Source organism: Malaclemys terrapin, chromosome 7 (assembly GCF_027887155.1).
Source record: "Malaclemys terrapin pileata isolate rMalTer1 chromosome 7, rMalTer1.hap1, whole genome shotgun sequence".
NCBI lineage: Eukaryota > Metazoa > Chordata > Testudines > Emydidae > Malaclemys > Malaclemys terrapin.
In genome coordinates this window covers 23,995,743-24,020,563 of record NC_071511.1, presented here as the reverse complement: position 1 = coordinate 24,020,563, position 24,821 = coordinate 23,995,743, and the positions used below count along the sequence as shown (strand labels likewise).

Sequence of the window (24,821 nt, the reverse complement as noted above, 5' to 3'; positions counted from 1 at the left end):
TCATGTAGATGTTCTGGATTTGGCCCAAGCTGTATGAATCCCTGCTCAATTTCCTTTCCCTTGGACCTGAACAACCCTCTAAAAATACTTTGAGCTTTATCATGCTCTGAGAAAACAGATTTTTTTTTCCACATTTCTGTAAAGAATTGCCAACTTTGTGGGTTGTGAAAGTGAAGACTGTGTACCAAGTTCCTGAAATTAGGATCCCTCTTCTGTCTTATAGCTGTGGCCATATCAGAGGGAACATGGGATTACATTTTGTAATTAATTGGAGGGGGGGCAATGTATTTGCATTTTGTACTTGGTATTATACAAGGAACAAGACACTGCCCCTGTCCAGAGAAATGTAGTCTATCAGTATATCTTTAGCAGTATTTCTCTGAGGGTAGACACACAGTTTTTGTACTAGTACAACTATTTTGGTTAGGAGGAGAATGTGTTTTTTTTAACCAAAATAGTTATGCCAGTATATCTCCTAGTGTGATGTAGTTATACAGAGGTCCCTTATATTGGTAGAGTTTATTCACATTGCTGTGTAGGACTGGCAACTTTGTACTGGTATAACCCCAGCCACGCTAGCGGGGGTTGTACTGCTGGCATTATTAATACAACTTTTGTATGTGGATGAGCCCAAAAATAATTATCATTATAAGCTTATATCCTTGATTATACTAAATCATTCCATGTTCCCAAGGGGATTTTATTTAAAAAACTGACACAATGTACAGTGCTGTGGCTCAGTTTTCAGCTTTAAGTCAAGGGCATATTTTTTAAAACACTTCATAAAACTCTTTGGATCCTCTCCTTTCATTTCATGCAGTAGAAACACTTATCCATGGGGGGATTCGGTCTCTTTTTTTTAAGTGAAGTGAGACATCATTGATTAAAGCATCAGTGTACTCTATAGTAAATCTCATGCTCATTTCAAGCTTTGTATTACATTCTTTAATTAGTTGTGCCCTTTCTTCTATTCTTCTGGTTTTAATTTGAAGTCAAATCACTGGTTTACTAAATCAATTTTAGACTCTGTTACCTCCAGCTTATTCCCAGCATGCTCTTCTGAAGATTGAATTGCTTGTGTATTTTCCATTCATTTATAGTGCTCCTCTTCTGTAGAACGCAGTGCAAGGCACTGATCTAGGAGGAGGAAATGACCTCTTGTGCCTCTGACATTTCATTTCTCTAAGTTAGTCTGGTGGGTGTCTGATGCTCACTTTGTAATGGGAGTAACTTCTAAAAGTGTGAGCTGAGATTACTAGTGAGCCATAGTTCCCCATCAAACCCTTAAAAAGGGGAAGCAGAATTCACCAACCACTGTGTGCTCAGGATACCTAGAGGCCCTCCCATTATAAAATGACACTAAGACAGAATGTTTTCCTTTGGGAAACCTGAATCACAGCAGCAGATCTCCCGAAGTGGCTTCCCCAAGCAAGCATTGACATTGCCTAAGCCAGGGGTCTCAAACTCAAATGACCATGAGGGCAACATGAGGACTAGTACATTGACCCGAGGGCCGCATTACTGACACCTCCGCTGCCCTCAGCCCTGCCCCCACTCCACCCCTTCCATGAGGCTCCGCCTCTTCCTACCCCTTCCCTGCCCCCATTCCGACCCCTTCCCCGAAATCCCCACCCCAACTCTGCCCCCTCCCTGCCCCCAGGGGGTGTGGGACGGGTGTGGGATGGGCTCAGGGCAGGGAGTTGGGGTGAGGGGTACAGCAAGGATGCAGGGTGCTGCAGGGGGCTCAGGGCAGGGGGTTGGGGTGCAAGAGGAGTGTGGGGTGCAGCAGGGGGCTTAGGGCAGGGTATTGGGGTGCAAGAGGAGTGCGGGTTGCAGCAGGGGGTTCAGGGCAGGGGGTCGGGGTGCGGCATGGGGCTCGGCAGTGGGTTGGGATGCAGGAGGGGTGTGGGGTGAGGCAGGGGGTAGGGGTGCAGGGTATGGCAGGGGGTCGGGGTGCAGGGTGCGGCAGGGGGTTCGGCTGCAGGAGGGGTTCGGGGGGCGGAGGGGCTGTGTGTTTCTGTTGCTTGAAGCACCGCCTCCAGCAGCTCCCATTGGCCGCAGTTCCCCGTTCCCGGCCAATGGGAGCTGCTGGGGGCGCTGCCTAAAGTAACAGCCCCTCCGCCCTCCTTTCCCCACGTTCCAGCCTCTTCCTAGAGCTGGGCAGGGCAGGCAGGCAGGGAGCCTGTCCTGCTCCCGATGCTCGTTCAGCCGCTCTGGTAAACACTGGGGGAAGGAGGGGGGAGGGGGGGGCTGCAAGGGGCTCGCAGGCCACGTGTTTGAGACCCCTGTCCTAAGCTATGGTCACTCTCCTCTTGTCCTGCCTCCTTTTTTTAATGAATTACACAGTTAATAGGTGATGAGAATGAATGAAAATGAAAAATCTTGCTTTTACAAAAGTATTTGCTGCAATGTCTATTGGAAAGATATATTGGAATTGGCATGCATAGGAACACACATGTCTCAGGAATTGGAGGAGTTGGTCTGAGGATTTATTGGGCTGGATATCAGACAAGAAAAATTGTCTAACTCCAGCCCAGGTGCTGCACTGCTTGAATAATCTAAAAATAGACTAGACAAAGCACTCAAATGCTTTGTAAGGACAATTCTGCATTTAGCAGGTGGATTGTGGGGGTGAACAAGATGACACCTAATAGGGGTAAAGACCTAACTCCTTTGTTTGCTGTATGAAGTCTTCAGAAGCATAGGAATTGCCACACTTTATCAGACCAGAAATCCATCTGGTCCAGTGTCCTATGTCTGATAGTAGCCAGAACCAGATACTTGAGAGGAAGGTGTGAGAATCCCAGTGGGTAAGAGGGATCATCTGCTCCCCATGTTAGGGCTCATCCTGGTCTCCGGTAGTTAGAATTGGCTTAAACCCTGAGGTTTAATACGCTTCCAAAGGTTGTGTTAGTACTAACTATAACAATTCTGGTTATTCTTGTTATCCATATACATGTCCACTAGTCCCTTTTTAAATCTTGCAAAGTTCTTGTCCTTTTAGTATGGCTTTTGACACAGTCCCACATGACATTCTCATAAGCAAACCAGGGAAATGTGGTCTAGATGAAATTACTATAAGGTGGGTGCATAACTGGTTGCAACTCTATACTCAGAGTAGTTATCAATAGTTCACTGTCAAAGTGGGAGTGTGTGTCTAGTGGGCTACTGCAGGGACTAGTCCTGGGCCTGAATATTATTCAATATTTGTATTAATGACTTGGATAATGGAGTGGAGAATATGCTTAGAAAATCTGTAGATTACACCATTCTGGGAGGTGTTCAAGTACTTGGAAGGACAGGATTGGAATTCAAAACAACCTTCACAAATTGAAAAATGGGTCTGAAATCAACAAGATGAACTTTGATAAAGACCAAATGCAAAGTACTGCACTTAGCAAGGAAAAATCAAATGCACAAATACAAAAAGGGGCATAACTAGCTAGGTGGTAGTACTGCTGAAAAGTATCTGGGAGTTATAATGGATCACAAATTGAATGTGAGCCAACAGTGTGGTGCAGTTGCGGGGGAAAAAAAAAAGCTAATGGCATTCTGGGATGTATTAACAGGAGTATCGTATGTAGCACACAAGAGGTTATTATCCCACTCCATTCGGCACTGGTGAGGCCTCAGCTGAAGTACTGCGTCCAGTTCTCAGCACCACACTTTAGGGAAGATGTGGATAAATTAGAGAGAGTCCAGAGGAGTACAACAAAAATAAGATTTCAAAAACCTGACCTGTTAGGAATTTTTTTAAAAACTGAGTATGTTTAGTCTTGAAAAAAGAAGACCGGGAAGGGGGGATACTAAATAGTTTTCAAATACATTATGGGCTGATTATAAAGAGGAGTTGTTCTCTATGTCCACTGAAGATAGGACTGCTTATCTGCAGGAAGGGAAATTTAGGCTAGATATTAGGAAAAACTTTCTAACTCTAAGGGTAGTTAAGCACTGGAATAGGCTTCCAAGGGAGATTGTATAATCCCCAACATTGGAGGTGTTTTAAGAACAGGTTGGACAGACGTCTGTCAGGGATGGTTAGGTTTACTTGGTCCTTCCTCAGCACAGAGGGCTGAAATTGATAACTCCTCAAGTGTCCCTTCCAGCCCTACATTTCTGTGATTTATCGTATTATGTGACAGCTAGTTATACAGTCTGCCTACACATTGTGTGAAAAATCATTTCCTTTTATCAGTTTTGAATTTGACACCATTTTAATTTCATTTAATATCTCCTTGTTCTCCCTGTCACTACAAGAACAGAAGCTCCTGATGTACCATCTCTTGACAATTCATTATTTTATATACTTTTATCATGTCCCCTATTATTCATCTCCTTTCTAAGGCAAACAATTGCAATCTTCTCTCTCTTCCTATGAGAGTTTTTCCAAGTCCCTGATCATTCTTGTTGCCCTTCTCTGAGCCACCTCTAATTCTGCAATATCTTTTTTTAGATGGGGTGACCAGTACTGCATGCAGTATTCCAGATGAGGCTGCATCATTAACTTACATAATGGCATTATAATATTTTTTTCCATGCCATTCATTACTCCTCCTAGTATCTTGTTTGCTTTTTTGAGCAGCTGCACATTGAACAGTCTTCACTGAGCTGTCCGCAGTGATGCCCTATCTGTGGGATTAGTTACTTTAGCACCTTGTAAGATGTATGAGTAGTTTAATTTTTTCCTTCTAATGTACGTTACATTTTCTTCTGGAAGAAGTTTAATCTATGTCTCCTGTGAAATTGCAGTGTCACAATGTTCCGCTTACGACATGGGAGTCAGGATCCGTGTGCACTTCCATTAAAATCAAGCTTTAAAGCGGTTGACAGTACTGTAAGCTCTATTTTGGTCAAAGGAGTTCAAACGTAAGTGGGATGGCCAGCATGGATGGGCACAAGCCATGTTAGACCAGTCATGCTTACAGCTAGCTGATATTTTGGTTTGACTCTGTGCTTTCTGGGAGGCCAGACTACATTAGAACCCTGTTTGGACACAGCCTGCGCACGGCAGCAATAGGCGTGCTCCAAGCCCTGAGCCCTCCCTGGAGTGTCAGACCCTGTTCCACTGGACACACCCAGAATTCACCAATCTGCTGTTCCCAAACAAATGGAACACTTCAGTTGACCAGTTGCACTTCAGTATCACCTCTCAGTTCAGCTTACAGGACTTAAATTCACTCATAGTGAAAAGAAGTATAAATAGAGATTTGAGAAGAAGCCAGTAGAATTAATGGCAATTGGAAACAAATGGGTACATAAGTTTAGGCTCCAGCAGAAGTGTTAACTAACAAGATATTTGCCTGTCTCATAAAAGTTAGCTCACCCAAAGTTTCTCTTCCAGTATATTAAACAGCAAGACTGGCTGTGACGCGCTGTTCATAAGACAAGCCAATAGGCTACTTGTCTCTAGGTGAGGGATACCTGTATGTACTTCTGCACCCCCAGCTATACAGTAAAACCTGTCTTAGAGATCACCTCTGAAGAGAGACCAATTGTCACAAGTCACTACTTGCAGAGGCCACAGAACATCATCGCGCTCTGGTGTGCAAACCTTTGCAGAGAGACCACCTCTCTTACAAGCAATCACTTTTGCTAACTCCCATGAGAGGTCGCTCTTGGCAGGTTTTACTGTAGTTCTAACCATCCATTGTCTTCACTTGTAAACTGGGTACCCCATGCTGCTTATTTATTTCCTTCAGAGAATCTCTCCTGAAGACTTTGCAGCCTCTTCATTAGCATTTTGCTCTGTCTGTAAACAGGCATCCATTGCGAAGTATATATTACGAAGTTCACATGTAGCTAGGCAAGTAGGTAAGCATCTCCTGCCTGAAAGAAACCTGTTTATCACCGTCTGGTTGCGAGCCCCAGCTGGCATAATTATCAGTGTATATACATAACTCCTTACATATTATCCACACATACCTCTAGCAATGATTATGATGAACAGTGTGAAACAGGTTTTCAGAGGAGACCTCACATATCGCCCATTGACAAACTTATTTAGAGACCAGACCAAGGGGATGCCTGTAACACTGTGTACCCTGCCGGTTGGCATCAAGAGGTACCTGAGTCACAAGGACCAGTGTGTAAACCCATTAACTTCCAATGGATTCTTGCTGGCACTGGGTTATGATGCCTTTAGTGCATGTATGTGAACTGTGCTACCTTTCATTCTGTAACTAGCCGTGACAAATCTCATTGCTGACACTGTCAAACTGTTGCTCCACTTCTGCCCAGTACTGCTGCTTCTGGAAGCAATCTGCCCTTTGCACTGAATGCAGTTTCCTTCTGTAATTCTGTGTTGCTTAAAACGAATGACATTTCCATCTTGTTGAAAAATTTCTCCCACTCTGCGCACGTTTAGCTTTTCGCAGCCTTGTTCCCCTTGCTTGTTCGGAAGCGTGGGGAGCTCAGGAGTGGGAACACTTGGGAAGCACTTGTACAGCAGCTTTGCTCTTGGCACAAGCCAAAAAAGGTTCCTGCAGTATCTCACTAAGAGAGAGGGCATGAATATTTTTTGAAAATTGTTAGGGCTTAGGAGGCCTTTTGCTCATAAATTGCTACAGAAGTAGCCCTGTTTGGGGAAGTCATTGCCAGACCCCTTTAGCACATCATCTTCTCATTGCAGTTCTTGATCAAGGACTGCCATCAGCCAGAGAAATCTGGTGCTGAATAAATCGGAGGAGTGAGTATTTATAGGCCTACAGATGGCTGGAACACCTGAAAGGCGAAGTCTGGAAAACGTTACTGAAGTGTAGCTAATGTGGTGGTCGAAAGCCAAGTAACTCCTCTCCTCTCTCCCTGTGACACGCTTGCACATCTGTACACACCAGACTCTGCCTCTCTGCAGAACAATCCTGCTTTCTAACAGGATTATATTTCCAGTGAAGATTTCTTTAATTACTACATGCCCAGCCAGGGAGCAAAACTTGCTCCTAAATGAAAGCGTTACGTGTTCAGAGAGGTTACCCTGGAGAGTTTGGCTCAATAAATTAAATTAAGTGTCTCTGTTAATCTGGACTAGAGTCTCCTGGGGAGAGCTGTTGAGGAGACCAGCTCTTCTCTGAATTAGCTTTACCCCCCTCTTGTAAATGAAGGATGGAGGGCAGCCTTTGTTACAACAGCAAAGAATGAACTACAGAAGAGTCCCTTTTGTGTGACTCCTGAAGAACTGCTGTATGTTGGAGCCGCTGTTGCTATATGCTGATCTGGAGGGGAGTCTCTGGGAAGGTGTTTGTACTCAAAGCACCAGTGATTTTTCAGAACTGGTGGCTTGGGGAGAAGGGGGAAGTAGAAAAGGAACAAAAACAGGAGGAAGAAGAAGCAGGAAGAACAGCTTTGCAGCTCTGCAGCCAAGTTTGCAGACCAGAATCGACAATGTTTGTTAGCAGTGGGGGTGAGGTGGCAAGAGAGAAGCTTCTGGAAATAATCATGTTCTGTTTAGCAGAAATGAAAGCCCTGCAGCAGTGTACAGTTCTCCTTCCATTTGGAGGGGACCAGCTGTTTTGTTAAGAACAACAAACAAATGCAAAGCAAATTTCATTATGAAAACAGTTACAGCCACTCACTGAAGGTGTCCGCTGCCTTCCCAAGTAACAGTCTGATTCCTGGAAATGACCTCGTGGCGTGTCCGCAGGGCTGTAATAGCTGCCAAACTGCTTAATAAGCAGAGACCTGACCTCATTGCTGAGGCTGGGGGAGATGAGAATGGGGCTGAGATTCCATTAAGACAGCACAGGGTATGGTTCTACTAGTCAGACTGGAGCACTTTGTTAGGAGATTGATCTCATTCATGTCCATTAGCAGATTTACGTTCATTGGAATTGGAAAGCCTATGGAGGGGGGATTATAAAGGCAGAGATTTGAGTGTTGAGAGGCTAAGAAGAGTTTGGGTTAATCATCAAAACAAGTAGACGATCTAAAAAGGCATCCCGACTGCGAACTCTATTAAGAGCAGACCTGCATATTTCTGGACACGTACTAAGAGATACTGGCCACAGTTAACCCCCTCACAGGGGCTGGCCCTTGGATGTAGAATAATCTCCCAATGAAGTTCCATCACTTGAGACACTTGAAAATGGGCTGGCCAAAGCACCTGAGCTTGTGCTGCAAGAAACAAACCTGCACAGGCAAAGGGAAGGATGTGACCAAGTAGGTGTCTTCCATCTACCTTCTGATTCTGTGATTTTTAAATCACTGTTTAGCATGGTGACTGTAATCAGCTTGTGCTTTGTGTTTCTGAAAGTCACCCTCTGTCTCACACCAGCCTGCTGGTAATGTAGCTGGCCACTCCTCCGTCCCTCCACAGTGTCCCAAGATGCCTTTCTCAAGAGTATGTAGTGGATTGTGATAGTTAAACCAACACGTTCCCTCCTTCATTATCTCAGCCTGACAAAGATTGTGTAATTAACAGAGACAAGAACACTTTGATTCAGTGCTTCAATTATGTAGTGGAAAAAAAAGGTTCTAATTAGTTCACACCTCAAATGCCACTAAGCAAATTACGAACAAGTGTCTCTCTAATAAAACAGCTTAAACATTGCACTTAAGTTTTCAGTTCAGGGTTACTGGGTTTCAGCTGCATTGCCAATAGCTTGTTCTTTGACATTTCAAAGTGCTTATGGCAGCTACCAGTGCATGCTTTGAGATGAACTGGGCTGCATTTGTGCTTTATTAAAAAAAAGATTTCTGCTCTCTCCTCTAATATGAACTTGAGCTGCTCTGGTTTCTAATGTGAGTTACCATTCAAAGGTTTTACTGTCTGAGGTGCTGCATAAGGGGCAAAAACAAAGTGATGACTAGATTCAGTTTTTCGCCTCACCTGTCTCTCTTGAGTCCAAGGCCCGGCACGTTGTATCATACGTGTAGTGAAAAATAAATTGTTCCCAAATTTAAGTAGTGATGATGGGGCGGGGGGAGAATCTCTTTTCTCATTGCACAGAGAAGTGCAATATTTGTTACTCCCTCGTGAACCACTTCCTTTTGTTCCTTTGTCTCATCAACATGGCCCATGAATCTGACCAGGTCACTCCCATCTTTGAACCTCTTCTGGCTTCCTCGTTCCATTTCATCAAGTTCAAGCTTCTTGTTCTTGCCTTCGAGGCCCTGAATAATTTTTCCCCTTCTGATAGTCTATGCTTACCTCTTCTGGTGTTGTACCCTCCCAACCTGTCCCCATTCTCCACTTCTTCTCTGACATCTCAGTACCTTCAATGCTGCCCCTTTATCATAGAATCTTCTTCCTGAATTAATCTTCAAAGACAATACTCTCTCCTCATTCAGACCCCTCCTATGGCACTCCTCTACCATGATAGCCACAAAAAAATAGTTAGTTTATAGCTAAGATGTAGGGTAAACTTTCATTTATAGAAAAAAATGGCATATAAAATTCTATCAGGATATGGCTGGCTGTCACCTGGCCACCTTTCTCTTTAGTTGTTAGTCTTTCCCCTACCTTCCATCTGTTTTGTCTCAAGCATGTAAACTCTTCAGGGCAAGGATTCAGCGTGTGTGTGTGTGTACGCAGTATTTTTCACATGGCAAATGCTACCAGACACGTTGTTAATCTGAGAAAGAGATCTGTGCTGAAGGAAGATTTACTGAACTTTGTGACTACATACAAACTCATAAATCTACGGTGCCCTGTCCTCTCACTTGGCTATATAAAGAAAAGCAGAGCCTAAGCAAATTGAGAGGAATTGATTCCTGCACAGGTTAATCCACAAGGCAGCAATCCTAATACTTAACACTTACTGTGCTTTAACATCTTCAAAGTTCCGTACCAATATGAACTAATCTGATATTAATTATTGACACAACTGGCAGGTGAAATGAAAATCTGCCAGTTCTGAGTGTGAGAAAAATGAACTGTATTGCTGGGATCACATCCAAAGAGCTGCTGGCTGAACTTTCAGTTTTGTGGGACAAAACTGTGTCTTGTAGAAGTATCCACTCCGGTGATTGACCTGGCTCCAGTAACCCAGGCTGTCGTGTGGTACACATTCAGTGCCAGAGCAGTTTCTCTTACAGCTCTTGGCCTGGCAGGCTGCATTTATCCTGTTCAGTTCAGAGGCTGCCCACCCAAGTGCTTAGACATCTCATGTGCTTGGTACCTGCATCTAGGAGGAAGGTGGTCTTATTGTTATGGCGTTGGATTTGTACACTGAGAATAATGCAACCCAAGTGGGTGTTGTGAAGTTAAACTAATATTTGTAAAATGTGTTGAACTGCTCAGATGGGAAGGCAAGTAGTAGTATTACTCTGCCGTATGTTAGGAAAGTGAAAATGGAAAGTAAACTGACACTTTAGGGTGGTGCCACCAGTGTGGTGGCTTGTTGGTTTTTTCCCTTAACTATTTTGAAATTGACAGACTGTGGTGGTCAAAACAAGTACAGTAACGCCTCACTTAAAGTCATCCCGGTTAATGTTTCGTTGTTGCATTGCTGATCAATCAGAGAACATGCTCATTTAAAGTTGCGCAATGCTCCCTTATAATGTTGTTTGGCAGCTGCCTGCTATGTCCACTGCTTGCAGAAAGAGCAGCCCGTTGGAGCTAGTTGGTGGGGGCTGGGAACCAGAGTGGACCGGCAGCCCCCCTATCAGCTCCCCGTTCCCCTAATTTCTCTATGCGGCAGCCGCCCAGCAGGCTATCAATTGCTGGCAGTTCAGCTGTGTCTCTCCTCCCACTGCCATGTGCTGCTCCTGCCCTCTGCCTTGGAGCTGCTCCCAGGAGCCTCCTATTGCTGTGTGGGGGGAGTGAAGAGGGGGGCTAATGTCAGGGTGTCCCCCTCCCCCCTGCTCCTGCCCCCCCTTAACCCATCTCCATAGAGCAGGGGGGACACGACAGGGCTCAGGATGGGGGGAGCCTGTTGGCAGCACCTGCTGTCTCACCTTGCTGATCTACTTAAAAAGGCAATGTACTTAGAATGGGGTCAGCGTACTTAAAGGGGCAATGCGCATCTCTCTCACTCATATTCATATTCTCTCACACACACACACACACACACACACACACACACACACACACACACACACACACACACACACACACACACACAGTGTGTGTCTCTGTCTGCCATGCTGTCTCCCCTCCCTCCATTTGTGCTGCCTTGTACAGTGTGAGGCTACATTAACAACGTGTTAATCCTTGAGGGCTCAGCCGAGTGCTAGTTCGTCATTTAGCAGTAAGGCATCCGCCAGGAAATATCCCACCCTCTAACTTCACCACCTCAACCAAGCTTCACAATCATCATTGCTGTGTACAGTATTAAATTGTTTGTTTAAAACTTATACTGTGTGTATTTGTGTGTGTGTGTGTGTGTATTAGTCTTTTGTCTGGTGAAAAAAATTTCCCTGGAACCTAACCTCTTCTCCCCCCTTCCCCCCATTTACATTAATTCTTATGGGGAAATTGGCTTAACATCATTTCACTTAAAGTCGCATTTTTCAGGAACATAACTACAACGTTACGCGAGGAGTTACTGTAGAAGCTAGTTGTAGATTATTTTTCCTCTGATGGAAAATAAACCTCTCCACTCAGCAGTGTCCTTCCAAAGCATTGACAAAACATGCTCTTTTTCAGCCAAGTGGCACTCCCATTTCCTGTTAACAGCGAGGGAAGGATTTTTATGAACTAAACTATACTTATCTGGTCCTTGCAACCCCCAGGTATAAATTCCCATGGCTGTAGGAATGTTTTCTGGAGCTGATCAGCTGTTAGAATTCTCATTGATCCAACTGAGACAACCAGCTGCTCCGGTGTCCAGCCTTATGTTTCTGCACTGGAACCTCTGAGAACTAAGCATGATTTTCATACCCTCTGAAAACAAAACTGCCTCTTCAGCATTGTGGTCAAGGTTTTGGAGATGCAAAGATGATTTCTGACTCTGCACCAGTCCTGGAGCTTCCTTTCACTGATTCAGTAATTTCATTATGTTTGCAAGAATGGAAGGGGGAGAGAACCAGAAAACAGTGTTTGGAAGCTGAAGTAGCAGATTTGTGTGTGTGTGTGTGTGTGTGTGTGTGTGTGTGTGTGTGTTAGTTAAACTCACTGTCCACCTGCTGCCAGTTATTATTTGAATGAAGTGACCTCTCAGGACTGAGGTAAAGGATACCCATGGAAACAATTACTCTCCAAAAAACTGCTAACTATCAGGACCCCTATTACTGGTATTTATTTTCTGTCTTCTTGCAGAATCTGAGTTCTGGGCTGCCTTCAGGGCAGATCTGCCATGATGAGCAGCGGCTTGAGGTGATCTTTGCAGATCTGGCCAGGCACAAAGATGATGCCCAGCAGCGCAGCTGGGCACTCTATGAGGATGAAAATGTCATCTGCTGCTACTTGGAAGAGCTGCTCCGTATCCTGGTGGGTTGCTTTCTTAAGTAGGTTTAGTGAAGCTGAGATCCCCTTGTAGATTTCCTCTCTCAATATTCTTTCCTTAGGGCTTGTCCGTGTGGGGAGTTAGTGTTTGGCAAGCCAAGCGAGACTCGACCGTGCACCAGCTTGCTGCAGAGTAATTCGCTGTTTGGTCACTGCTCCAGTGCAGTAAGAGTCCTGGAGTGTGACTTGTGCTGCTCTATAGCAGGATCCACACAGTGAGTTATGGTGGAGCAAGCTGGGGCATTGCAGAGTCGCATCCTGGCTTGCGCCACTCTAACTCACCCTGTAGACAAGCCCTTAGTGAAATCATCAGACAGCTGTTCAAGGGATTATGTTGCCATTTATTAATAACGGGTGTTAAACAAGCCCTGCCATATGTATGTATATATACTGTAATGCAGCCTGGGACTTAAGTTGCAAGCTTTTGAGTAAGGCTGTGGCTGCCTGGGGTCTGTCGTGCTTAGGAACCATGGTTAAATCCACCTTGCAAAATTATCATCCATCCATGTTTTACAGTGCTAAGTTCTTTATTCACCCGTCTTTAAAAAGTGAATAAATAGCCACCAAAAACCTCCTCCCCAGACACACTGCAAGCTCAGTTGAACACTGTTCCACTGGAAACTTGTTTCATGGTTTGGCTGGCCAGCATGCACAGGTCAAACAATATCCGTGTTCTAGCCTAAGCCCTAACAACGTGCTAACACTGCCTGGTCCTGCCCATGCTGGTCTTTAAACTGTGAAAAGTGTTACCGGGACTGTTTAAAAACACTGTTTCCAACACTCTGTGAAGGCCAGTGTAGAAGGTCCTAACTCTTAATTCCTTCTGAACACATGAGCTTCAGCTGCTTCTCCAAGGGCACATCTACACTGCGGACGATAAAGCAGCACCGCTCTGGAGCTACAGCTGTGCCTTAGTGTAGATGCTTGCTGTGTCAACAGAAGGGGTTTTTCTGTTGCTGCCATCAATCCATCTCTCCAAGAGACAGTAGCTAGGTTGACAGAAGAATTCTTCTGCATCCACAGTGGGGGCTAGGTCAGCACTTAGGGCATGAAGATTTTCACAGCCCTGAGCAACGTAGCTAGGTTGATCTAATTTTTAAGTGAAGACCACCCCTAAAACATACAGCTCATCAGATGGGCTTAATCCAGCTTCCTCTGTTTCTCCTCCCTCTCCCCCCACTAACTCTGCAGGGTGAGATCTGCCAAGTGTGAGGAAGACAATGCAACCGTAACCAAAATGTTTACAGATTATAGATTGCAAGCATCGTGTGTGTGTGTGTCTCACATAACAAGCCCAGCGCTGACTGGGGCTTCTGGGTGCGACTGCAATATTTTGCAATATTTTCAAAACCCTTCTTGGTTCACCTTTTTCAGATGCTTTCAGCATGTAAGACACGCAGGGAGAGACTCTGCACGGCACTAAGGTAGTTCCAGGAGTTCACTTTGATATGGAATCTCTAGGGCAGCTGTTTCCCCAGGCAGTGTCTTTGTGCTTCCCTCCTAATTTCTTTATAGGGTGGTTGGGCTATGGAGACTGAAGTCCGGGGGATGGAGGAGCTGGTGGGATGGGACCAGTTCTTTATCCTGCTGAAAGGCCAGCCTGACTTGGGGCCTCTCTGTGTTCCAGATAGAGACCCTTTGGCTTCTCCAGTATGCCAACAATCTCACTTGTTCGATTGTGTTTCCAGACAGATGCAGATCCTGACGTTTGCAAGAAAATGTGCAAAAAGAATGAGTTTGAATCAGTCCTGTCCCTTGTGGCATATTATCAGATGGTAAGAGGTGTTGCATTCTTCCTATCTTCTAATGGAGGTTTCCCTGTAGACTCAAAGGAGAAGGGTTAACAACATGAATGTATGTAAAACTTTTCCCTATTTGGACAGTTTGCTTCCTGAACTAGACTGAGTTTCAGAAAATCCTTCTTGCACACTTAAGTAACTATGTATTAGACTTGTGGGTTTTGCAGAGCTTACGTGGACGATGAGGAGGTCGGACTTGAGTCTAGTTTCAGGAGCAGTATATAGTACTGTACCTGTAAGCGGTCGGAAAGGTAAAGATTGCTGCTTTCTTTTTAGCTTCACAAAGGAACAGAAGCAGCAGTCTAGAGAAAGGATTTCCGAGAATGCCTTGGGAAAGCCGACAGGCTGTGGCTTCTCCTCTCTTTACTGATGTAGAGCCATGCATCAATTAACAGCTCTGATTAGGAAAGTGGGTTGTGAGGAGCCGCCCTGGGACTGAGGAAGGAAATTGATGTTCAGAGGAAGAAGTGGGGAGTTTGCCTTCCGTGCCTATAGAAATATTTCTCTGCCCATTTGCTTCCTAAGGCTCACTGTGGTAGCACTTAGACATGGATAGAAGATTCTTCCTTAGTCCCCAGCCACAGCACAGCAAACAGTGCAGTCAGCTTTTAATAAAACATTGCTCTGTATAAACCCAGAGCTTGGCTATGGAAGAGGCCGCAACATGTTTGGGAGAACTGGGAAGCCCAGTCAGGAGTACACAGCCCAGGCTGCTGGCTTTCCCAGTGCATTCTTGCTCTCCATGGTGTGCTCTGTGAATGTGATTTCACAGGACGAATGACCATATGGAAAGTGGTACAGTTACCCATTGGACTTTAGTACGTGTGACACTTGGTGCCAGGATTCCTCTCTCTGTTCTTCTGGGTTTCTTTTGATCTCTCTAACCAGTTTGTCGGCTGGTGTTTGGAGTGATATCAAGTGAAGCTTAGCCTCGGGGCTCCTGTCAGGGAGAGGGTGGGCTTCAGGATCAAGCAGAACCACTGCCTTGAAAAGAGACTCGATGATGGAATTTCTGCTTTGTGCACTCAAAGCCTTCTGATTAAAAACCCATTCTCTCAGCATGAAACCTGACAACTTTATAGCAGCCCTTCAAGGTCCTTTTCATTAATTATCAGAGATGCTGCAAAATTGGTTTAGATTTTAATAGATCCTGATAGATCTTGAGGTGCTAAAACTCCTTTTCAGTTCCACACTCGGCACTTCACTATGGCTACGTCTACACTACGGGGGGGAGAATCTATTTCAGATACGCAAATTCAGCTATGGGATTAGCGTAGCTGAATTTGACGTATCTGATCCGACTTACCCTGCTGTGAGGACGGCGGCAAATCGACTGCTGTGGCTCCCCCGTCGAAGGCGCTTACTCCTACCTGGACTGGTGGAGTAAGTGCGTCGATTCAGGGATCGATTATCACGTCCCGATGAGACGTGATAAATCGATCCCGGAGATAGATTTTCTACCGCCGATCCTGGCGGGTAGTGAAGACCAGCCCCTGAGATTACTCCTGAAGTAAAGGGGGGGCGTTTGCAAGCTATAGGTCTTCTAGGAGCACTGTATCGGCCCCCTCCTTACCGGGGTCATGAAAGCTCTGCATCCCTGTAAGAGGCACAGGCATTCAGATTGAATCAGATCTGGTTTTGGTGGAGCCAAAATAGGATCTTACACTCTAGGCTCTCTTCATCTGTCTCGTCACAACAGTCAAACTGCAGATAAGGTGCACGGTATTTCAGGTGTGAGCTATTGCTGCCCTGTACCTTTTGTTAGCATCAATAGTACAGGCATTAGTAGCTGATTCCAACACAAAGATGAGTTTTAAAAAAAATCTGTATAGTTTTTAAAAGTTGGTATTGGGGCTAGATCAACTTGTACACTGGAAAGATCTGTGCCATATCTGACAATGGGTTGAAACATTGGGCTGCCTAGCGCTTCTGCTCACTCACCTGCACTGTCACAGTAAGTGTGGACTTGCAAGCTCCCTGCTTGAACCAAGTACTCAATTGTGGTTTTGTCTAATTGGAAGGATTCCTTTCTTTCTAGGAACACCGAGTGCCATTGCGGCTGCTGCTGCTGAAGTGCTTTGGAGCAATGTGCAACTTGGACGCTGCTATTATCTCCACTCTCGTTAACTCCGTCCTTCCAATGGAGCTGGCTCGTGACATGCAGACTCATACGCAAGGTGAGCCGTAGTTATGGACTGCTCCTAGGTGTGACTCCCTAGGGGCATGGCTTTCCATTAGAAAGGTTACGTGCTGTTGGGGAATTTACATTTTGGAATTCTAGCCAATCCTGAGCTTCCAGTTCAGTGTGCCCTAAGCATTCTAGGGGAGACATGTATGCTTATTTTAAAATAAACCTTATAAAACCTAGCTTTTGGTTTTAATCCTTTGATTTAGGACTAAATAAATAAATACCTTCTATATTATAGCACCACACATTCTTGCTGTTGAATATACAGTTATGCAGGAAGTGCCAAAAATTAATATCATTTCAGCTTATTCTTTATTTCTGCCAAGTGTTGCTTTGAGTCTTTCAGCTTTCTGTTTGTTTCATGGTGATAATGGAAGATGCAGGCAGATCCTTGAGGAAGAAATCTGGCCTCTTTCAGGCAGGTTTTGTCTCTGTACACCACCCTTTTCACCCCATTGCTAAGTGTGCATCCCTTGCTGACGACTGGAGAGATGTCCTGGCTAAAATGGAATAACCCTCCTTGCGATTAGTCTTGTTGCTCATTAGTGTCACCAATGTGCCTGGAATGGATGGTGATATTGAGGCTTCCAGTTAGTGCAGAGTGTGTAGGCATAGCTCCTGTCATAGATTCATAGGTCTTCTCTCCTTCCGTTGGTCCTTCGTTAGGGTCAGGAGCTACTCTGCCAGGGGTTTAAACATGCGAAACTCCGAGAAGCTGAAGATGGGGATAAATCCCATTTATCATTCCACCAACACTAGGAGTCAATGCAAGATTGTTCCTGATGCTATACTTCCTGGCCACTTGTCCAGTCAAGTTTTCAATGCAAGCAGTGGAGGTTCTACTCCTTCCCTGGGGAGATGTGACCCAACACATCTTACCAGTATGACAGTTCACTTTACTAAGTATAACTCTTCCTTTCTTTAATTTATCCCTTGAACCTGTCCCTCAGAGCAGTGCGTGCAGGTAGCCTACGGGAGGTAGTGTATGAGTGAGGCCATGCAGAGCACGTTCTGGATGCAGGCTGTGTGCCTGGGTCCCAGGTAAAGGACAGATACAGAAACTGACGCTTCATTAAGATTAACAGAAAACCTGCCTCCCTGGGGTCATCAGCACCATTGGCCTGGGAACACACATACTCTCCCTCCCTCTGAAGTCAGCTGAAGTCAGATCCCTCATATAGCCTGAGCATATCTGAGAACTGGTTGCAAATGAAAGCATCCAGGAATGGGCTGGCTCTGGTGTGTAGGGCACTCACTATAGGTTGTTCCAAAGGCACTGGATTCAATACTCTTCCAGGTGTGCTCCTAATACATTAAAGCTGGTTTATTCTGCTGACTTTCTCATCTACCATCTGAAACTAGCCAGCTGAAAACAATCACTCCTTACCAGGGGCTGGTGGGAGGAAGGGGGAGTGGGAGACATGTGAGGCTAATGTGTCAGTATGTACAGTTTAATTGAGAGAATGGGTGGTGCTTCCATCTCAAACACAAAGAAAACTGTTTAACAAGCCCCTATAGGCTGCTGCTGCTGCCTCTTAGGCTAGGTCTATACTACCCGCCTGAATCGGCGGGTAGAAATCGACCTCTCGGGGATCGATTTATCGCGTCCCGTCGGGACGCGACAATCGATCCCCGAATCGGCGCTCTAACTCCACCAGTGGAGGTGGTAGTAAGCGCCGCCGACAAAAAGCCCCAGAAGTCGATTTTGCCGCCGTCCTCACAACGGGGTAAGTCGGCTGCAATACGTCGAATTCAGCTACGCTATTCACGTAGCTGAATTTGCGTATCTTAAATCGACTCCCCCCGGTAGTGTAGATGTACCCTTAGAAAAAACCTTACAGCTGGAAACTCCCCTGAGAGCTTGTTCACTTTTCCAAGCTGAGCGCGGTTCTCTTTTGCCTTGTGTTACACGATGCCCGTGCTCAGTGCAACCCTCAGTGCAGGGCGTGAGGACACTTCACAGTCTGCTTTCCTCTCCCCTGTGTGAACTGTCAGATGCAACCCAGAGAAGGAAAGCGTTAATTAAAGCTGTGTGGAAATGGAGCAATGGACTGTGTCCTCCTTTGCATCAGATGCAACTCTAAAAACCCCTCTGAGCTGGGAGGGAATAACGGGAATGTCTGTCCTTATCCTTATGCAAATGAAATGGAACCCCCTCTTTCCCTGGAAGGAAGAGGATCAGGCAGCTTCCAAAGTCTGTCTGCAGCTTAGACTTGTCTAGCTCTGTGGTGTGGAGCAGTGGACTGACAGCTGAACTAGGGAATGGTGTGCAGTTAAAACCAGGGACAGAAGGGTTACTTATTTCTCACCCTCACTCCTGAATGCACTATACAGCGTAGTCTCACTCTGCATGCACTAGAACTACACCGCTGCCAAGGATTCTGCCTTCCCAGATGGATGTATTGATGTACATATTCTCTTCAGAAACCTGCCCTGTCTATTCCTGTTGATTTTGGTGGAAAAGCTCCGTTTAGCTAGGTTTCTATAATGCAGGAGGGAGCGTTAAGAGGTTGTAGTAAATACAGGTCAAAAATAGACTCTGGTCTGATCCAAAAGACAGACTTTCAAACCTCTGCCTCCATAGGATTTAAATAATGAATTAAGGGCAACTCAGCACTTAACCAGCTGCTAATACTGCTTAAACGGAATAGTTTGTCCGTGCTGAACAGGTCCCATCTGTAATAGGTTGTGCTGCCTTTACTGTTATGCCATTTTCCCTTCACGCGTTTCTCTTCTCTTTGTAACCAGAGATCAGGGGCTCGGGGCGTGGGATTGGCTTGAAGATTGGTTTACTTTAAAATGTTTTTTAAAAGTTCCATCCATGTGGTTCCCAGACTCTTCAAGAACCTGCCAGTTTAAGCAGATCTAATTGACCTGATCAGCAGCTGGATACTCTGGTGATGGACACTAGAAATGGTACTACGCCCAGGTTCACATGTCACTGTAAGACTTCATTACCCTCTTGCCAGCACACACGTATACAGGAAGACTTACAAGTAAACAGACCCATTTACAACCAATTGTCCTGTTTAATGGGAGCCATCGAGATTCCAAACCACCATTCGTGGCCCACATTTTGCATAACTACAATAGGACCTCAGAGTTGTATTTTATATTCCTCGTTTCAGATACAAGAATGATGCATTCATACAAATAGGATGAACACACTCAGCAGATAATAACTTTTGCAAAGATATGTTACATGGCATATTAGCATAAAACATATTCCAGCTATGTCATATTAACACTCATAAGCGTTATGGGGTGCAACGTCACAAAGGTCATGGAATTTACTGTGTCTCTAACTCACAGCTTGCCCATACCAGCCAAGCAGTCTGTGTAATGGAAAGGACGGATGTGGCTGAATGGTCCAGTGGCAGGAAGTTGAAGCTAGACAAATTGAGACTGGGGTTTTTCTAAAATATCTGGTCTAGGAATTATTTTGGTGAAGTTCTCTGGCCTGTGTTATAGAGGAGTTCAGACTAAGATGATCACAATGCTTCCTTCTGGCCTTGGGAAATTAGGGTTGAGCCTAATGCGGTGCCCTCTGTACTCCTCTGTGCTTAGACTCTGACATTATGCATTTCAAAAGGGGAGTGATTGAAAAGTGCTTTAAGCTAGGAGCAGCACAGTGCATATTGGGTTAATACAGCAAGGGCTTAGTTCATTATGCTTATACCATATAAACTTTCTCTTTAAATTATATTGGCTTATCAGCCATACACAATGAGTAAGGCTACGAGTTTCTCACTGAAGTCATGGATTCTGTGACTTTCCATGACTTCTGCAACAGCTGGTGCTGGCCCAGGAGCTGCAGGGAGCTGGGTAGGGAGCCACGCCAACCATGTCCCCAGTACCAGTGGGGGTCCTGGGCCATGAGCCGCGGCCTGGCCCTCCCTCCCTCCCTCAGTACCACGGGGGTCCGGGCTACAGCCTCTCCCCCAGTACCAGCGGGAGTCCCAGGCCACGCGCCATGGCCCAGCCCCCCTCTCCTCCAGCAGCAGAGGGTGTCCCAGGTCACCTCGACCCCTCCCCCAGCACCTGTGGCGCCCCCGGACTGGCGCCCCCGGATTGTCCCCTCCCTCGCCCAAGTTTTAGTCATGGTAGGTATTTTTAGTAAAAGTCATGGACAGATCACTGGCCCGTGAATTTTTGTTTACCGTCTGTGACCTGTCCATGACTTTTACTAAAAATACCCATGACTAAAATGTAGCCTTAACAATGAGTATGACACATTGCATTTCTTTCTGTCAGACTTGGAAATGCTTGGAGCTGGAGCTCCGATTGTTTGCTGTAGCAGGATGCTTGCCTCCAGTTCAAGGTTACTCCTGGTTTGCTGCCATCTAAAAATAAACTTTCTCTTGCATCCATCACTAATTCATAAAGTTTGTCTCCAGGCGGATGTTTTCGTGCTATACTCAGTGGTAGGGCAGTGCTGCAGCATTCAGCCTCTCTCTGCCCTTCATCTGTGCAGTTAAGATAGACTGGCCTTCCCTTCCTTTGGAGCCCCTCGGCATTGCTCATTAACTGGCCAGAGGGGTCACTGTTCCCAGGGGCTGTGTGCCTCCCAGTGCTGCCATCCAGTCTGGTTCCCTTAGAATGGAAGTGTCAAGCTCCGACAGTAGCTGACTTGTGCGTATCCTTGCTGAGCTCCATGTGAGTGGAGCATCGTAATCCTGCTTGACATGTACCCAGCTTTCTTTGTAGAATGGGGCCATCCTATAGCTCTTCTGGTAGAGTCTGGCTTCCCTACGGCATTATCTGTCTTCACTATTGGACAACTACAACGCACCACAGTGGTGGATACAGGTGGGGCGGGGACTGAAACGTTTTCATTTTCTCCTGTTGGACTCCTGCCCTGCAACTTCGCGGGATATGTCTACACTGTGTTTTAAAACCCTGTGTCACTGAGTCCCAGAGGCAGGGGCTGCAGCCTCAGGCTCGCGCGATGGTGCTGAAAACATCAGCACTGTATAGATGTTGTAGCTCCAGCTGGAGCTCAGGCTCTGAAGTTCAGGGAACAGGGGTGGGCTTCAGAGCTGCAACTCCAACCCCAATGCCTACACTGCTGTTTTTAGTGGCATAGTGTGAGCGCCACAAGCCCGAGTCAGTAGACTTGGACTCTGAGACTCATTCTCAGTATCCCCTCCCTCCCTAACCTTCGCCTGATGTCTTTAAACTGCAGCTGCATTCTACAAGTATAAGCCTTTTGATCCATGCAGCACTGTAGTGTTTAGGCATCAGAGAAACCCATCAGGAAAGGCTCCCATTCTGCCTAAAGGAGGTGTTCCCTGGCTTAGGTGGCAGGTGGCAGAGACTGCTTTTAGCTGGGGTAGCTTTACAAAGTCGGGTCTGGATCCTGTGTTGCCTTGTTATGCATGCCAGGTGCACCTCCTCACATGTGTGTTGCCTGGGCTGCCAAAAAACCCTGTGTGTGCTGATGTTCCATTCACTTCAATGGCAAGTTTATTTAAACAGCAGCTCATCATAAAGCAGGAGGGCTCCAGCCACAGAGAAAGCGAGTGGTGAGAAGTGATAATATGGGCCTGTATTCTTGCCCCTGGCCAACCTGCAGGGTGTTTTTTTTCCTGTCACCCAAAGATAGATTTGTAAGGCTTTACCAGTATCCACATACCATTTTGGAGCTAAGCACTGAGATTCCTGTCACAGAGAACTAACTGCAAACAGTACCGTGAATGAAATGACCTTGAATCGGGAAGTGACTTAAGCTTATTTTGGCCCTAGGAATTTGAGAATAGCAGCTCCTCCATTGTCTGATATATTGTAGAGTATCTAATCCTTTTGTGGCTGGTAGGGGCCAGAGCAATCCATGCCAACCCTCAAGCAACTGGGGATTGTAAAGCTGGCTGCAGGAGTTCCACAGGATCCTGCCTGACTAGTTACAGAGGAACACTTGAGGCTCGAGCTCTCTGCATGGATCCCAGACGCCTCTGATGAAAAAGCCTTACCCTGGGGTTGATGCAAGCACGTTGGCTGCTGTCCAGGTCTTCTGACAGATGCTTTGTTTTTATTGCTCCTGGACAGTCATTTTCCTGTGATGCTGCTGGCTTGCAGATCTCTCAATGTGCTGTTAGAAGGGTTTATAAGAAGACACAGTGAGGCAGAATTAACCAGAACAATTCTAAGGAAAACAGACGGATAATCTCCTCTGTAATCATGACCATTCCCTGTTGCAGTTCAATATACACACAACTCTACTGTCAAATCTTTTCATTTGAGCATTGGAGACAATCCTCGCCAGTGCTTCATTTGTGCCAGGGCTGAGCCCCGGCACCTCTAGCAGTTCCTAGCCCCGGCACTTCTATGTCAGTTATGAACTTTTTTTTTTTTTTTTTAATTGCTTGAGCCCTGGCACCTCTTTCATTACAAATTGAGCACTGATTGATCCTCACCTACCCTACCCAGCTTTTCCATTGCTGCATTTTGAGGTGGGGTTAGGTGGGGTTTATGAAGACCTTCAAGAAGCTTCAGAAAATATGTTTCAGCAAAGGGCTCTCTTGCAGAATACCACAGCGAGTTTGAGAAATCTGTGGCAGGAGTTCACTGCATGCCTTACTGCCCCTTGTAACCACGTGAGCTGTGTGCGTGCCATCTGATGTCAATAGAGTCCCTCGGCTGAATTACAGTCTTGTATTCTTACAAAAGAATTGTATTAATGCTATTTTTTTTCCCCATCTGGCCATTGTTATGATCCTAAAAAAAAAAAAAAGTCATGATTGATTATTGCCTCAGTTCTTCAACACATTGTAGAGGATACAGTGAGTGTCCAGTATCTTGAAGGGGACTAGGGAAGGTTGGAATGCCCCAAAACACCAGCCTATCATTCAATATACTGATTATAAACCATGTACTTGCTTCCGTATTGAGTGATTACACTGCTCTCAAGTCAGCGTTTATTCATGTTCCAGTATTGCCTTTAAAGCTCAAGCACAAACCAGAGCCTTAGTAGGAACACAGGAAGAGTCCAGCATACTGCCTCTGACCATGGCCCCCACCAGGTGCTTCAGAGGAGGATGTAAGACAATTACACCTGGACAGTTAGGACAGGAAATTTCTTCCCAACTCCAGGTAATGAGGATCGGCGACTGGTGCCTTCCCATACTGGGTGGGTACCAGCTAAAAGGAAGGACACATGACCACCCCACATGTCTCCTCTGCCCAGTGACTCCTCCCGCCCTGTGCCCAGCCCAGGGCCACAGCACTCTTCCCTGTCCCATGTTCTGTGGGGGGCGGGGGGGTGGAGGCTCTGTCCTTCTCTCCCTGCATCTCCTCTTTCTCCCTTCCCTTCCCATCCTCCCCCCACATGTTCAGCTGCTCTCCCTGTCCCTGGCAGTTGGGTGGGAAGTGGGATGGAGCTGCTTCTGCCTGAAAGAGCCTGGCTAGGAGGTGAGTGCGTGTGTATGTGAGAGCGAGCCTCTCAGCCAGGCTCTTTAAGGCAGAAGTGGCTCCATCCTGCTCCCCGCCCAGCTGCCAGGGACAGGGAGAGCAGCTGACCATGCCAGGGGAGAGGCACAGGGAGAGAAAGACAGAGAGCCTCTCCCTCCCCATTCCCCGCTGGCCCATCTGGGGAGTCACTTGACCCCCTCCCCACCCCATATTCTCCCTACGCATCCCCTCTAATTGCACATTCCCATTATCCATACAAATGTCCAGTTCTTTTTTTTTTAATTAAACTAAGCTGTGGCCTCAGTTATATCTTGTAGAAGAGAGTTTCACAGATTCATTCTGAATTTTGTTTTTCAAAATGTCATTGAGTGTCCCTCATTTTTGTATTATGAGACTAACTAGGAGTGCCTGGTTTACCTTCTCAGCCATTCAATCTATAGACCTCTATCCAGTAATCTCTTAATCTTAATAATGCTGTAATATTTTTGGTTAAGCGTCATTGACCTAGACACCATCTCTGCCCAGGGAGTTTACAATCTGAAGAGTTCTGGACAAGCAGCTTATGTGTGATGGTGTGTGTTTGTTTGACTCCACACTTCAACTGGATTCCCTCAGTCTGTGTGTAAGAGACCATTAGTATAGATTGCTTTTCAGGAACATTAGACTTTATATGGTTCTTTGGCACCTTCTTCTCATGATACAGCTTCTGCACTCAATAATGATCACCAGGTTTCAGTCAATTCCGTAGCAGTAAGATACCACAGTGATAGAATTGTAGTCTGTACATGCAAGAACAAACTCTGTATGGCACAAGACCCTTCGCAGATGGTATATTCAGATCTGGCAGGATGGGGGATTGGGTGAGGTGCTCTGGCAATGAATTAGAGACAGAGTGCCTCTTGTAGTAAATATGGCATCATTATGAAAATATATGTTGGACGGAAAACTTTTATCAAATCTACATTTTCAAGGCATAAAAAGTACCTTTCTGTTCAACTTTAAAAAAAAAAACACAAAAAAAACCCACACCTAGGTTTTATTTATATCA

The 24,821-nt window shown here is 45.8% G+C and overlaps 1 protein-coding gene across 1 annotated transcript in view; it reads left to right on the top strand.

The window, feature by feature from the left end:
• Positions 1 to 24,821, top strand: part of NCKIPSD (NCK interacting protein with SH3 domain) — a 93,190-nt gene that overhangs the window by 57,700 nt on the left and 10,669 nt on the right. The window contains exons 6-8 of the mRNA XM_054035604.1: positions 12,194 to 12,364; positions 14,068 to 14,154; positions 16,217 to 16,355. Of these exons, the coding sequence (XP_053891579.1) occupies positions 12,194 to 12,364; positions 14,068 to 14,154; positions 16,217 to 16,355 (397 nt within the window). The remainder of the gene's footprint in view (positions 1 to 12,193; positions 12,365 to 14,067; positions 14,155 to 16,216; positions 16,356 to 24,821) is intronic.